Source organism: Babylonia areolata, chromosome 10, assembly GCF_041734735.1.
Source record: "Babylonia areolata isolate BAREFJ2019XMU chromosome 10, ASM4173473v1, whole genome shotgun sequence".
Classification (NCBI taxonomy): Eukaryota; Metazoa; Mollusca; class Gastropoda; order Neogastropoda; family Buccinidae; genus Babylonia; species Babylonia areolata.
Window position 1 is genome coordinate 17,346,059 of NC_134885.1, and position 15,540 is coordinate 17,361,598.

Sequence of the window (15,540 nt, forward strand, 5' to 3'; positions counted from 1 at the left end):
TGTCAACAACACACCATTCCATCAGAGCAGTCAACACTAAGTTCCCTGTCCCATCAACAACACATTTTGTCATCACAGCAGTCACCACTATGTTTTTGTCAACAACACACCATTCCATCAGAGCAGTCAACACTAAGTTCCCTGTCCCATCAACAACACATTTTGTCATCACAGCAGTCACCACTATGTTCTTTGTCAACAACACACCATTCCATCAGAGCAGTCAACACTAAGTTCCCTGTCCCATCAACAACACATTTTGTCATCACAGCAGTCACCACTATGTTTTTGTCAACAACACACCATTCCATCAGAGCAGTCAACACTAAGTTCCCTGTCCCATCAACAACACATTTTGTCATCACAGCAGTCACCACTATGTTCTTTGTCAACAACACACCATTCCATCACAGCAGTCAACACTAAGTTCCCTGTCCCATCAACAACACATTTTGTCATCACAGCAGTCACCACTATGTTCTTTGTCAACAACACACCATTCCATCACAGCAGTCAACACTAAGTTCCCTGTCCCATCATCAACACATTTTATCATCACAGCAGTCACCACTATGTTCTTTGTCAACAACACACCATTCCATCAGAGCAGTCAACACTAAGTTCCCTGTCCCATCAACAACACATTTTGTCATCACAGCAGTCACCACTATGTTCTTTGTCAACAACACACCATTCCATCAGAGCAGTCAACACTAAGTTCCCTGTCCCATCAACAACACATTTTGTTATTACAGCAGTCACCACTATGTTTTTGTCAACAACACACCATTCCATCAGAGCAGTCAACACTAAGTTCCCTGTCCCATCAACAACACATTTTGTCATCACAGCAGTCACCACTATGTTCTTTGTCAACAACACACCATTCCATCACAGCAGTCAACACTAAGTTCCCTGTCCCATCAACAACACATTTTGTCATCACAGCAGTCACCACTATGTTCTTTGTCAACAACACACCATTCCATCAGAGCAGTCAACACAAAGTTCCCTGTCCCATCAACAACACATTTTGTCATCACAGCAGTCACCACTATGTTCTTTGTCAACAACACACCATTCCATCAGAGCAGTCAACACTAAGTTCCCTGTCCCATCAACAACACATTTTGTCATCACAGCAGTCACCACTATGTTCTTTGTCAACAACACACCATTCCATCACAGCAGTCAACACTAAGTTCCCTGTCCCATCAACAACACATTTTGTCATCACAGCAGTCACCACTATGTTTTTGTCAACAACACACCATTCCATCAGAGCAGTCAACACTAAGTTCCCTGTCCCATCAACAACACATTTTGTCATCACAGCAGTCACCACTATGTTCTTTGTCAACAACACACCATTCCATCACAGCAGTCAACACTAAGTTCCCTGTCCCATCAACAACACATTTTGTCATCACAGCAGTCACCACTATGTTCTTTGTCAACAACACACCATTCCATCACAGCAGTCAACACAAAGTTCCCTGTCCCATCAACAACACATTTTGTCATCACAGCAGTCACCACTATGTTTTTGTCAACAACACACCATTCCATCAGAGCAGTCAACACTAAGTTCCCTGTCCCATCAACAACACATTTTGTCATCACAGCAGTCACCACTATGTTCTTTGTCAACAACACACCATTCCATCAGAGCAGTCAACACTAAGTTCCCTGTCCCATCAACAACACATTTTGTCATCACAGCAGTCACCACTATGTTCTTTGTCAACAACACACCATTCCATCAGAGCAGTCAACACTAAGTTCCCTGTCCCATCAACAACACATTTTGTCATCACAGCAGTCACCACTATGTTCTTTGTCAACAACACACCATTCCATCAGAGCAGTCAACACTAAGTTCCCTGTCCCATCAACAACACATTTTGTCATCACAGCAGTCACCACTATGTTTTTGTCAACAACACACCATTCCATCAGAGCAGTCAACACTAAGTTCCCTGTCCCATCAACAACACATTTTGTCATCACAGCAGTCACCACTATGTTCTTTGTCAACAACACACCATTCCATCACAGCAGTCAACACTAAGTTCCCTGTCCCATCAACAACACATTTTGTCATCACAGCAGTCACCACTATGTTCTTTGTCAACAACACACCATTCCATCAGAGCAGTCAACACTAAGTTCCCTGTCCCATCAACAACACATTTTGTCATCACAGCAGTCACCACTATGTTCTTTGTCAACAACACACCATTCCATCAGAGCAGTCAACACTAAGTTACCTGTCCCATCAACAACACATTTTGTCATCACAGCAGTCTCCACTGTGCTCCATGTCACATCAACAACACATGTCATCACATGAATCAACACTAACTCTCTCTCTTGCATATTTCTCTCAGAAAACAAAAACGAGAACAAGATCAGAATTTACTCATCAATTTTTTCTTTTTCTTTTTTATTTTTTTATTTTTAAGAACTCACTCTTATCATATACATTATCATCTTTCTCTTGCAAATCCTCCCTTGCCCCACACCCCGTCCCATTCTAGCAGTCAACAATCTTTAGTGTAGTCATTCATTTCAGATCCACAGCCCTGAGCTCTCACCCTGATGGCTGAGTCAGAATCAAAGAAGGTGGTCAGACACAGCTGCAGATCGAACAGGTAATCTTTCTCTGTCTCCACAAGCTCCTGCAGGACTTTCTGACGTTTCTCCCGACGTTTTGATCGTTCCTCTGCTGCATTTTTCTGTTCTTCTTCTCGCCGTAAGCATTCATCGGCAGCCCGTTGTTCAGCCAGCAACCTGGCTTTTTCCAACTTCTCCTCTCTCGGGCTGACTGAGAATAAGTTACCTGAGAACAGTTGCAATAACAACAGCATAATCAATGAAAACAATGATATTAATATTCTTGGTAATCATCATGATAAATGGCAATGTTTTCATATCTTTAATTCACATGTTGTTCAGCAAAAAAATGAAAATCATAGGTTCAGACTTGGAATGTGGAAAGAGGGCAGTACAAAATAGGACTTGTGAAACGTAATCTTCTGTTGGAGTAAAAGGATTTGTTCCATGTCTTTTTATGCTGGGATGAAAACAGCTGAGGAATAAAAAAAAAGTCAGAACAAATTATGCACCACGGGGACACATAATAACAATAATATTGAACAGAATAGAATAGAATAGAATATGTCTTTATTAACAAGTGTACCAGAGTCACAAGGAATATTGGGGGGACAGTGCATAAATAGGTACAAACACAAATCAACAAGAGAGGCAAGGTCTTCAAGACTCACTTGTGACACATTTAAAAAAAGAAAAGAAATAAATTTAATTGTTAAAATGTGTTCTGTATTTGTTATCATAAAGCTTCGGGTTAAAAAAAAGAAGAAAAAAAAGGCCTGAGCGCAGATTCGAACCAGGCATGTTTGGGTGGGAAGAAATTGTCTTACTCACTGCACTATTGTGGATCCAATAATGACGTTCAAAAATTAACATTTAAGCATGTTTTTTTTTTTAAGGGCGAAAAATCAGTTGCGGTATTTGAATTGATAACGCTGTTTAAATCATATCATTTTGATCGTTGTTGTCTCGTTCGTCATTATCAGATGGATTCCCCCGCCTCCTCGACGAAGGCAGCAGTGCATCGCAGGTCCTCCAGTCCTCCGTAGAGCTTCCGGGCCACTGGGATTGGGTCGGGCCAGGTTTTCTCATGGAGCGCTTGGTGGATCGGGCAGGACTGCAGCAGATGTTCTGTTGTCTGGCTGCCTGTTCTGCAGGGGTACTGCTCCGTGTCACCGATATGGAGTTTCGTGTATAGGTGGTGTTTCAGGCAGTTGTGGCCTGTCCCAAGCCTGAAAATGGCTACCTGCTCTCAATGAGTCAGCAGGTAGTACGGGTCTGCTCTGTTGTGGCGTGGATGCTGCTGCTTCCACTTGTTCTGCTGCTTGGCCTTAATGATGGTCCTGGATTCAGAGTAGCATATCATTTTGGTGTATCTTGTGCATTTAAAAATTCTTTAAGGGTAAATAAGAATTCCTTAAAGTCTGCAGTAAAGGAAACTTGGCTATTGCTGCAATCACACTGCAACATTTAGCAGTTTTTCTCTAGATCTAGATAGACATACAAGTTTTGTCACACATGCCAGGACAGTACGACACGGTCGATTCAATTTCTCTTTAATGTTCATTCTAGTTAATTGAGTATCCATTTTAAGATTCATATGCTGTAAACATGTCGATGGTGTAGTCTGTGTTACTGTATGTGTTCTGTTCAGAATTTGTATTTCTTTCCATTTAATTGCAAACAAGAAAATTGAGGTCACGCATCTACTCACAAAGCATTGCCAATGCTACTGCAACTGGGATGCGGTAATATGGTATTTTCGGAATCCTGGAAATGACCTCAATGAAATAAACTGTTAATGATACAGGAAACACGGCTTAATTCAGGAGACTTACAAACTCTTATTGGTATGACTGTGAAGATTTTTTCCTTCGATTTTTAAGCCAAATTTGGTATCAACAGATAGAGTATGCCAGAGAAAATTGCAGTGTTAAAGATTACCAAGGACACACAGACATACATACACACACACACACACACACACACACAGAGACAACCGAACACCAGGTTATAACACAGATTCACTTTGTTTACACAAGTGAGTCAAAAATCATATAACTTGAAATAATCATATCATACTTATGTGGCACAAACTCCCCATATAATGGGCTCACATGAAACAATAAATATACAATAGCACTTTACATTACACAACAGCACATGAGGACATAAAAGTTAAAAACAAAATCTGTGTACACCAACATAATACTACAAACTGCAGATATGAATAATTACATTTAAAAAAAGTACAAAATAAGCCCTACACACTCACACATATACAAACAAACACTCACAAGTGCACATGCTCACGCACATGCACACACACAGTAAACACTCACCCACAACCACACAGATGTATAAAAACTTCAATACTGGGGAGGGGGGGTGGCACACATGGGGAGTATAGACGGTGGAAGGAGACAGACAAACGACTATGCTTTGTCACATGAAAAAGCCATTTGGAACAGGTAGGTTTTTTGTTTTGCTTTGAAAGAGGACAGAGTTGGTAAGTGACGGAGATCCAGAGGAAGATAATTCCAGACAGAAGGTGCGTAAGCCCACAATTTCTCACAATCCCATGATTTCTCTCACTTTGAGAAATAAGGCAATGCACATAACTCAAACAGAAATATAATATATGATATGATATAATGTAGTATAATAAAATACAGCATAATATAATACTGATAACATGACATAAGATAATAAACCATGAACCAAATCTTTCCCGAGGGATGTTGGGAATAACATAATTGTAATAGAAAAAAGATGTTTCACAATGCCTGTTTAACCTCATGTAGGGAGCACGAAAACTGGACCAAATAGTTTTGATGTTTGTTGCGATGCAACCTTTTCTGTCACATTTATTTAGAATGTTCTTCATTTCATGCTTGCTCATTTGTTCATCTGTTTGTGTTAGCATCCTTTCACATGGAAGACTGCACTGAAAATAGATTCTCAATTTCATAGAAGACACTCATAGCATGAAAATATTATTTCAAAAACAGAGTGAAAGAAAAGAACAAATCAACCAACCAGGTAAACACACAAAAGGAAACACACACACAAACACACACACACAAACACACACATACACACACACACACACACACACACTCTCTCTCTCTCTCTCTCTTTCACCCACTTACTTGCCCACTCACTCACTCATACACATACGCAGTTGTTTTTTTTAAACCAGTACTGCGTCATCACCTTCACTGTCTATTGTTGATGTCATCACCAACACCACTTTCATTATCATGATTGTCGTCGTTGTTGCCCCCCAATTCTCGTTTCTTTTTCTCTCTCTCATTTTTCCCTTAAATCTGCACTGGGAAAAGACATGAACCCAACTACGACAAAAAAAAAAGAAAATATTTTTGATTAAAATAAGGGGGACTTCCAACGATTTATCACACATTGTGAGAAATCAAGGGGGTGCTTTTCAATGTTATTTTCCCTAAATGCGTATGTCTACACAAAACACTTGGCCTTCAAAAAAAGGATTACAGACTGGTCATTTGAATATTAACCATTTACTGAACAAAAAATCAGAAATACCCTCGATACTAGAAAATTCTGGAAATAACTTTCATCTATTTTGTTTCTCTGAAACACGTCTCTCTGATAGTATGTTCGATTCTCATTTAGCTGTACCAGTTATAATACACCTCGACATGACCCTAAAAATAGTATGGAAACAGGCCTATTACTGTATCACTGTAAATCTGTCTATAAGTGAGAAAAGTAAACCTGGAATAGTTCCACGTTGAATCACTGTGGGTAGAAATAAAAATAAAACATAGTACACTGTTACTTATTGGATTTATCTACAGGAACCCAGTAGAAAGAAAAAAACTGGATGGATAATTTTAATTTCATGAATGCTGTCACACTTGAAAATAATTAAACTATACTACTGGGTGATTTTAACATTGACTTACTGAAACATCAAGCACACTGGATTCAGTTATATAAAACTTTTCATTTAGATCAACTGACTGACTGACCAACACGTGTAACAACCACTCTGAACACACTTATAGATCAGGTATACACAACGTCAAAGCAGAACATCGCTGAAGCGTGTTCCCCAGTATCTGGATATAGTGACCATTTTCCTTTATGTATCACATAGTTGAACAAGAGAGGCAAGGCTTCCAAGACTCACTTGTGACTGAGAGTAAAACACAAAAGCTTTTTATGTACTGAGTATAATTTCAAAATGTAATGTTTAAGATGAGAAAGATCAGTTTAAAGCAAATTAAGTCCCCTAGCATTAATTACTGAGTAATTTCCCTTTTTTTACTAGCTGCACCAAAACGTTTGCAAAATAAATAAAACTTCCATGCTTAGCAAAAGAAGTTCCTGTTTGAACAAAAAATGATAATAATGAATGCTCTTGTTGTTGGGTCAGAATATCAGATCAAAGTGCCAAGTTTAGAGAATACAAAAAATATAAATATAACAGTAAATGCAGTTTGCATATAATTAGGCTTCATTAATTTTTCTTTTGTGCCCATCCCAGAGGTGCAATATTGTTTTAAACAAGATGACTGGAAAGAACTGAATTTTTCCTATTTTTATGCCTAATTTGGTGTCAACTGACAAAGTATTTGCAGAGAAAATGTCAATGTTAAAGTTTACCACGGACACACACACACACACACACACACACACACAACAAAACACCGGGTTAAAACATAGACTCACTTTGTTTACACAAGTGAGTCCAAAAAGGAGTTAAATTCCAAAAACAAACCACAGAACTATAATTTACAGATGTTTCAAAAACTTTGCAAAGATGCTTTCCTTTTTGATTTACTGAATTCCACATCATGCCACCGATTCAGACAAAGCCATAGACGTTTGGACGTGCGCAATTAATGATATATACAACAAACATGCAGCCTTAAAAACCAAAAGAGTAAAGCATTATCCCAAACCTTCATGGATAACAGTGGAAATCAATAAAAATAAAAAAAATTTTTAATTTAATGCATGAACGTGACCTTCTTCAGGCTGAAAACCATAAAGACTCTGACATACAGAGAAACAAGGTAAAGTCAATGAGATGTAAAGCAGAATATCACTGCAATCAAGACTTAGTATCTGATAAATGCAACTCTAATTCTATTTGGAGTGCCATCAACAAATTAACAATCAAGGAATATTCCAAATTGCAAGTGGATATGAAAGACATTTGATTTCCCTGAACATTATAAATGATTATTTTTTAGATACAACAGAACTGATACCAAATGATACATGGAAAGACAAACAGTTAAATGATTTTGTTCATCTAAAAATATGAATTCAGTTAAATGATTTTGTTCATCTAAAAATATGAATTCCAAAGTATCCATTCCTTTCTTATCAGTACCAGATATCTATGCCACTCTGCTGTCCCTAAAGCAGTCTAATACAAGAGACCTGGATGAACTGGATGGCAAAATCATTAAAATAGCTGCCCCAGTGATAACAGATACCTTGACATATGTATATAACCTTTCCATTGACAAGAATTATTTTCCATAATGTTTAAAACACACCAGAGTCATTCCATTATTTAAATTAGGTGACCAGTCAAATCCCTCAAATTACAGACCAGTATCAGTTCTTTCAAAACCATAAGAAAAACACATTAAAAAGCATATACTTTCCCATTTAAATAAGTTCAGTCTGATTCACCCCAAGCAATCTGGTTTCAGGGAAAATCATTCCTGCCACACAGCGTGACATGGAAGGTCAATAAATGGTTTTCAAATATTAATGATAATGAACAGGAGTAATTTTTGTGAATTTTTCAATAGTGTTTCATGTCATTAATTCTTCTCTCTTATTAAAGGACTTAGTTATATATGGACTATCTAAAGACACAATTCTGTTCATTTCATAATTTCTATCAAACAGAAAACAGCTAGTTAGTAATGATGATTCTAAATCAGATTTAAAGACAATAAGATTTGGTGTACCACAAAGGTATATCCTTGGTCCATTATTATTCTCTCTATATATCAATGATCTGCCTCTGTATTTAACAATGGTTTGTGGTTTATTTGCAGACGACAATTCAGTTTATTTCAATCATTCATCCATAAACATACTGACATAAAAATACAAGAAAGCATCGACCAATTAGACAGAGGGACTGAAATTAATCATATGTGTCTTAATTTAAAGAAAACTAAATGTATAACAACCAAACAAAAAGATCAAAACAATTCAGCAGTCTCATTTTCTATTTCTCACTCAAGAATTAAAATTGAGGAAGCAAAATTGCATAATGTACAAGGTACCATCATTGATAATAATCTTTCTTGGTCCGATCATGTTGCTTATCTGTGTAAAAGAATGTATCAAAAACTATTTCAACTATCTGAAATTAAACATTTTCTTTTTTTCTTTTTTCTTCCCCCGCCCCCCCTCCCCCACCCCCCTTTTTTTTCTTTTTTTTTTTTTTTGCTGCCCCATCATCTGCACCGTTTCAGTGGCATTACTCCCGTGCTGCTCATTTTGATTCCCCATACATGGCCCCATCTGGGTTCGTCCGTCACAGTTCCAGCATCGGCAGTCCACAGGGAACCATCGATGTTAGGTCACCAGGAGAACACACACCAGAGGAGACCCTGCACTGCTGCTGAGTCACTTCGGTGGTGCTCAGCGGTGCCTGTTCTGATTTAACATACTTAGGACACCACCTACTAAGCCCCCTACTAACGACAATAATGGCTTAGTCACAGAGTCAGACTGAGTGAGCGTCCCTCCCACAGTGGAGACCATCACCACGTCCCTCAAACAATAGCCCCCCATGAATCTACCGACACTGAAGACATTGACAGAACTCACCCCAAGCACAGAAGTGGAGGGGTATCGAAACAGGTCACCATGAGAGCAGGGCATGAAAGGCCACAGACTTTGAGACTGTTTTGTCTATACTGATGATGATGGAGGAGGAGGATGACGATGATGATGTTGCCAAGGAGGTCCATTTTGGTTTGGGACTGCATTACAAGGCTGTACTCTACGCTTCCTGTCATAATGATATCCCGGCGTTAACCAGGCCCGATAGATACAGACACTTGCAGTGTTGGTCAAGTAATTAGAGCAACACACCCAAAGATGCATCCTTGAAGTGGATGACACTTGACTGTGTGGTCCCAGTCTCCCCATTTAAGCCCACAGCACACTCAACTCTGGGTAGGAGTCGGCCACGGGCCGAAAAACCCACCTCCACTGGGATTTGAACGCGCGTCCTCCCAGCCGTCAGTGTGTGACGCTAACCACTTCGCCACGGCGGCTGGTATTAAACATTTTTGTCCATACTCGTAATAAGTTCTTCCAAGAACATATCCAATTAATTGTAGATTATGCTTTGACAGTATGGGATTCAGCTAGTGCAAACATTCTAAAAACCCTTAAACAGATTGTATAAACATGCTCTTAAACAAGTTCTTTTAAAATCCAGCTCATTAACCACTGATGATTATAAATCATTGAATATTCTTCCACTGTATCTAAGACTAGAATACTTCTTCTTCTTCTTCTTCTGCGTTCGATGTTTTGGCTGCGTCAGACGGTCACCCCTGTCGCCACGATGTAACCTACGGTCTTCTCCAGGTCGTGGCGGTCTCCCCAAAGCTGCGCCTGTAGCTCTGTGCCCCCTGGCCAGGTTTGACGCCGTAGAGCTTCATGGGTTGGGCAGTGTTGGAGGATGTGTTCAGGGGTCTGGGGTCCAGTGCCACATGGACACTCATCAGTGTGGGCGATCTTCATACGGTGACTAGAATACAACAAGGCTCTCTTTATGCACAAAGTAGTTACTGGAGCAGCTCCTCCTGGTATTGTAGATAACTTTCCAAGAAACAGAAATAGACTTACAATACTTCTTAGAATTGATCTCTTTAAGTCAAGCCTTTCATACAGAGGTAGTTCATACTTGAATAATTTGCCTTACTTTTTAAAACAGATAACTAGTAGTGTTAACTTCGGAATGTCTTTAAAAAAACCCAACTATTTGTTTGATACCGTGGAAAACATATAAATGAGGTAAGTCAATCTTAATGACAATGCCATTCTACTTAAACAGGAAATGTCAAAATAAAATACCATGCACTATTATCTTATTATCATTAGTAGTAGTAGTATTGTTGTTATCATTATTATTATTATTATTATTATCATTATCATCATCATCATAAATAGGGATGGTTATATATTTATCCATATGCAAGTGCATTCGTTTGTGTGTGAAGTGTCCATTTTAGCATTTCATTTGTCTTTCTTGCTGTGATATTATTTCGTTCTCTCTTCTATTTCTTTTTTTTTTTTTAATTTACTAGAAGTAGCAGCAGTACTAGTAGCAGTAGTAGCGGCACTGCATTTTATTTTGTTTTGTTTGCTTGTTAAATTCCTTTGCCCTGAGGGCGTGATGAAAAAATGCATGTCCTCACTTATTCCACTTCCCTCATTAAAGAAAATTTATTCATTCATGTTCATTGGTGATGTGATCCATGTATCTGATGTTAAATATCTTGCAATGTATCGCACTGCATTGTAACACTCTTTGGCGTTTCAATAACTTGAATTCTGCGATGGAAAATTTAGAAACATTTAACTGTTATGTGACATGTTCTCATTTTTTTTTCTTATCACTTCAGATTTGGGGGGTATTTTGTTTGTTTGATATCAAACTACCAAATGATTTTGCTTTCAAGATTACTTTTAATATTTTCTATGACTGATGCAATCTAAGTGTTACTAGTGTCTAACCTCAACTGGAGTCAAACGATTAGATTTTCTTGATCTGTGTGTGTGTGTGTGTGTGTGTGTGTGTGTGTGTGTGTGTGTGTGCATGTTTGCGTGTGTGTGTGTGCGTGTGTGCAAGTGCAAACGCGTACGTGTTCGTGTGTGAGAGACAGACAGACAGACAGACAGACAGAGACAGAAACAGAGACAGAGAGACAGATGTACAGGTCTAGGCCTCTTATGAAGGGGACTGAGAACATCACTTTTCAAACATTACGTCACAATATTGTGAACATCAATAAACACAGTCATACAAAAATATAACTGCATTACAGTTCAATGTGCAGAACAATAAAGGAAAGAACAAACAAACAAAACAAACAACGTTTTCACGAAATAGCTATTTCTCTGAATTTGAAAGCTTTGTATAAAAATAGTGAAAATTCAAGAACAACTTCAAGGGAAGTTTTTGACATCGTTAAGTTCAATTTCAACAACATCGATTTTCTATAATATTTTGGCTGAATAAACTCCTCTTGGATGTTCCTTAAAGCTGGACAACAAAAGTACATCTCATTTTCTTGTGGGTCTCTACATAATGGATATATCAGATCACTGTCGTTACACATTCTGTATCTGTAATGATGGACCACTATTTCTGTAATACCTAATCTAAATCTTGTTGTTATATATTTGAAATGTCTATCCACGTTTAACACTAATTAAGGTTTCAGATCAGACACATTGCAAAAATTCTTATAGAAACTAAATCTTTCACTATTTTGAATATGATCAGACCACTTCTGCCATCTACAATCAATCAGTCACTGAAACACACCAATAAACGCCTGGATGCTGCCAACGCCTTGGTTCAACCAAACAAATCCAAACCAATATTCAAACAAAAATGGAGTATCTTGGTTACCCAGTTCACTTTGCCTATAGCATCTAAATCATACAGCACATCATAAGCTTTGTGGGGTATTCTGTGATGTTCCATTTGTAATAATCTCAACCAACAACAGATACAGCTGACTGCAGAAACTATATATAACAGGTATCGATTCGTTTCACTATACACTAAATCATTGGGTGTTTGCCTATCTGCTCCTAAAAATTTCTTTTATGCAAAAGTGTAGACTGATTCACAGTGAACAGCAGCTTTATTTAGACCCCACAATTCAGACCCAAATTAAACAACAGGCTCCACTTGTGCATCAAAGAGTCTGATAAATAAATCAAAGGAAACATTATTGAGCATATGCAACTTTTTCATCATACAAAAATGTGTTTTTTGCTCTGCTTGCTAGATCCTTGCATTCCCCAACGAAACTCAAGCATGTGGAGAAAAATATGCCCAGATATTTGTAAACACTGACAACTAGCATCAAACTACCATCATACACCCACCTTTCTCTACTGTTAAAATAAATGCCCTTACGAAATACTATGATATTACTTTTAGACATATCAACTTTTAATTGGATTGAAACTGCTGCATGGTGAAGGTTGTTCAACTGTGTTTGTAAACCTATAACAGTTTCTGACAACAGAATAACATCATCAGCCACAAAAGTATGAATAATTCAAAAGAATCAATTGGAAGCAAAGCCCCATGTCTTCCATTATTAATTACCTGGACTGCCAATTCATTTATAGATAAAGAAAACAAAACTGGGCTGCAAACATTCCCTTGTCTAACCCAGCTGTACAGTTACTAAATTCAGTCAGTTTAGCGCCACAACAAATTCTATATCTTTCTACGTTATACATGCTTCTTATACATTTGTAAAATCTACCTCTTATACCATTCCTAAGTAAAACTGGCCACAGAATAATCAGTCCATACAATTTACCACTTCCATCATTTAGGGAAATTCCTCTATAGTCATTGGGATTATTTACATCACCTTTCTTATAAATGTGCAAAAAAAAAATTATTTAATTTGGGGAAAATCCCTTTTTCAAATAATTTATTAAATAACCCTGGGAAGAAAGGAACAACCTGATCTGGTGAGAGTGTGTGTGTGTGAGAGAGAGAGAGAGAGAGAGAGAGAGAGAGAGAAGAGAGAGAGAGAGAGAGAGAGAGAGAGAGAGAGAGAGCACAGGAGTCCATTTTGTTTTACTGCAATGGAACTTTTATTTCTGGTTGGTCTCAGTAAGCCAGTCAGCCCAACAGGAGCATAACAGAGCCTTGACCTGTTCTTTTTTTTTCTCAAAGTTTGTTTAAACAATGGACATTTTAAATAGAAATATTTTAGCTTACTCAATACCACCATTTCCTTCACTATGATTTCCATAGGGAGCATTATTTTGTGCACGTCATTGTCACTGGTCCCAAAACCTGGTTTGATCATGGGGGTGCTGCACTGCTGAAAGCATTACCAACATTCTTCATTTCTGGTGGATGTGCGATGGAGCCTGAGTTTCAGCTAAGCTCCTCTCTGTCCACTCAGTGATGTTGTCTGCCCACTTCTTTCACTAGCTTGTCTCCCTTTCCCTTGAACTGTTCCCTGAAAGAAAGTCTTGGAGAGCCCATCAATTTTTGTCAAGTGGCCATACCATCTCGTTTTCCCTTTTTTCATTGCGTTCAGTTGGTTTTCGTACCAACCAATGCACTGTCTGGTGGTTTTCCTAATAAAAATATGCCCAGTACATGTCTGAAATAGCCTCCTCAGCTTGACGTTACTACTCAACATTATATCGATGCTTGGTTACCGAAGACTTGTTTGTGCATTCATTAAATCTTTGTTCATATCCGGCAAAACACTTCCTGTCAATTTCCAATCATGTTGATCTAAACAAAGTTTTCTGTATATTTATCAAACTCATTTTTGTTTTGTTTTTAATATAAAGAAAAAAATCATAATAAAACACTATGTATACCAATGTTTCCAGTTCCATCCATCACAACCACTTTTGACAAGCAATCCCTTGAAATTATCTGTTTCATTTTACCAGCAATGTAAAATCTATCTAAGATCGAAGGTCTAGATTATTTCACACTGAAAGTTTTAAGAACTTTGAATCTTCCCTTTTTCAAGAGTCTGCAAATGTTTCATTGGTGAAGCTCCTCTCTTTGTGAGACAGTCTGCAAACAGTTTGTGTGTATTGAACTACACAGTATCTTTCAAAATTCCTTTCTCCAGTTCTTTGATTCCACTGATTTCCAACTTCAAACATTTTTCTGTCACTTGTCTGGTTGATTTCAGGGCATCATGAAGTGATTTTCAATCTGTCATTTGAATGATGGGCAATCCATTAGGAATTTGTTTCCCTGTAATTATTTCAGTGAACAATGTTGAAACAAATACTGCAACATCAACTCCTTATGCCATAGCCAATGATGCACAAGCCAATGTGCTTCTGACCACTCTGTGAATCTTCTTAAAATTCCAACAAACAGGAATAATCTGTTCTTCCACATTTACAAAGATGATTATATATCAACCCAATGTTCCTCTATCATTCAGATTTTCAGATGAAGCATCTGTGTAAACCAGTAACATCCATGCTCCAGATCCCAAACAATGAAACTCCAGAATGACTTTTTCATACTTTATCCTTCTAATAAACTTATTTGCTTTTATCAAGTGTTCCACTTTTCCAACTTTAATATCTGAAGCAGGATGGCAAGCATCAAACATAACATCAGGGCTACTTAGGCAAGATATCCACAACATCTGTCCTATTATAGATCTGCAAGATTGTTTTCCATCAACAGTCATACTCTCCTGTTTTTGATGCATTCTGTTCTTTTCAATTTGTATTATTATTGTCATTAGTATTATCATCATTATCGTTATTATGAGCATTTATGCCCAAGCTTAAAAATAAGCCCAAGGGATTTACAAACAGAGAATTTAGTATTATTCAGAAGGGGAAAAGGTAGTCTTCAGACTGGATTTGAAAGACTGCAGTGAAGATGAGTGATGGAAAGGCTGAGGAAGTTGATTCAGAGTGGTGGCTTGGTATGTGTTCCAGGATGCTTCCATATTTGTTCTGACAGAAAAATTGTGCTTCCTTCTCAAACAGTTCCATTCCAGTGAAAAATGTTGTGCTTCCTTATTAAGAAAGATCTTCCATCATCATTACAGATTCATCTAAATCAAAATTACAGAATTTCTGTGGACTTAAATCCATAGATATTCTGTCCTTCACATTATTCTGGTTCCA

At 37.9% G+C, this 15,540-nt stretch overlaps 1 protein-coding gene across 5 annotated transcripts in view; it reads right to left on the bottom strand.

Moving 5' to 3' along the window:
- LOC143286835 (dynamin-binding protein-like) overlaps positions 1 to 15,540 on the bottom strand; it is a 274,661-nt gene that overhangs the window by 169,274 nt on the left and 89,847 nt on the right. For all 5 annotated transcript variants that reach the window (XM_076594658.1, XM_076594659.1, XM_076594657.1 and 2 more), the window contains one exon: positions 2,598 to 2,842. In XM_076594658.1, the coding sequence (XP_076450773.1) occupies positions 2,598 to 2,842 (245 nt within the window). The remainder of the gene's footprint in view (positions 1 to 2,597; positions 2,843 to 15,540) is intronic.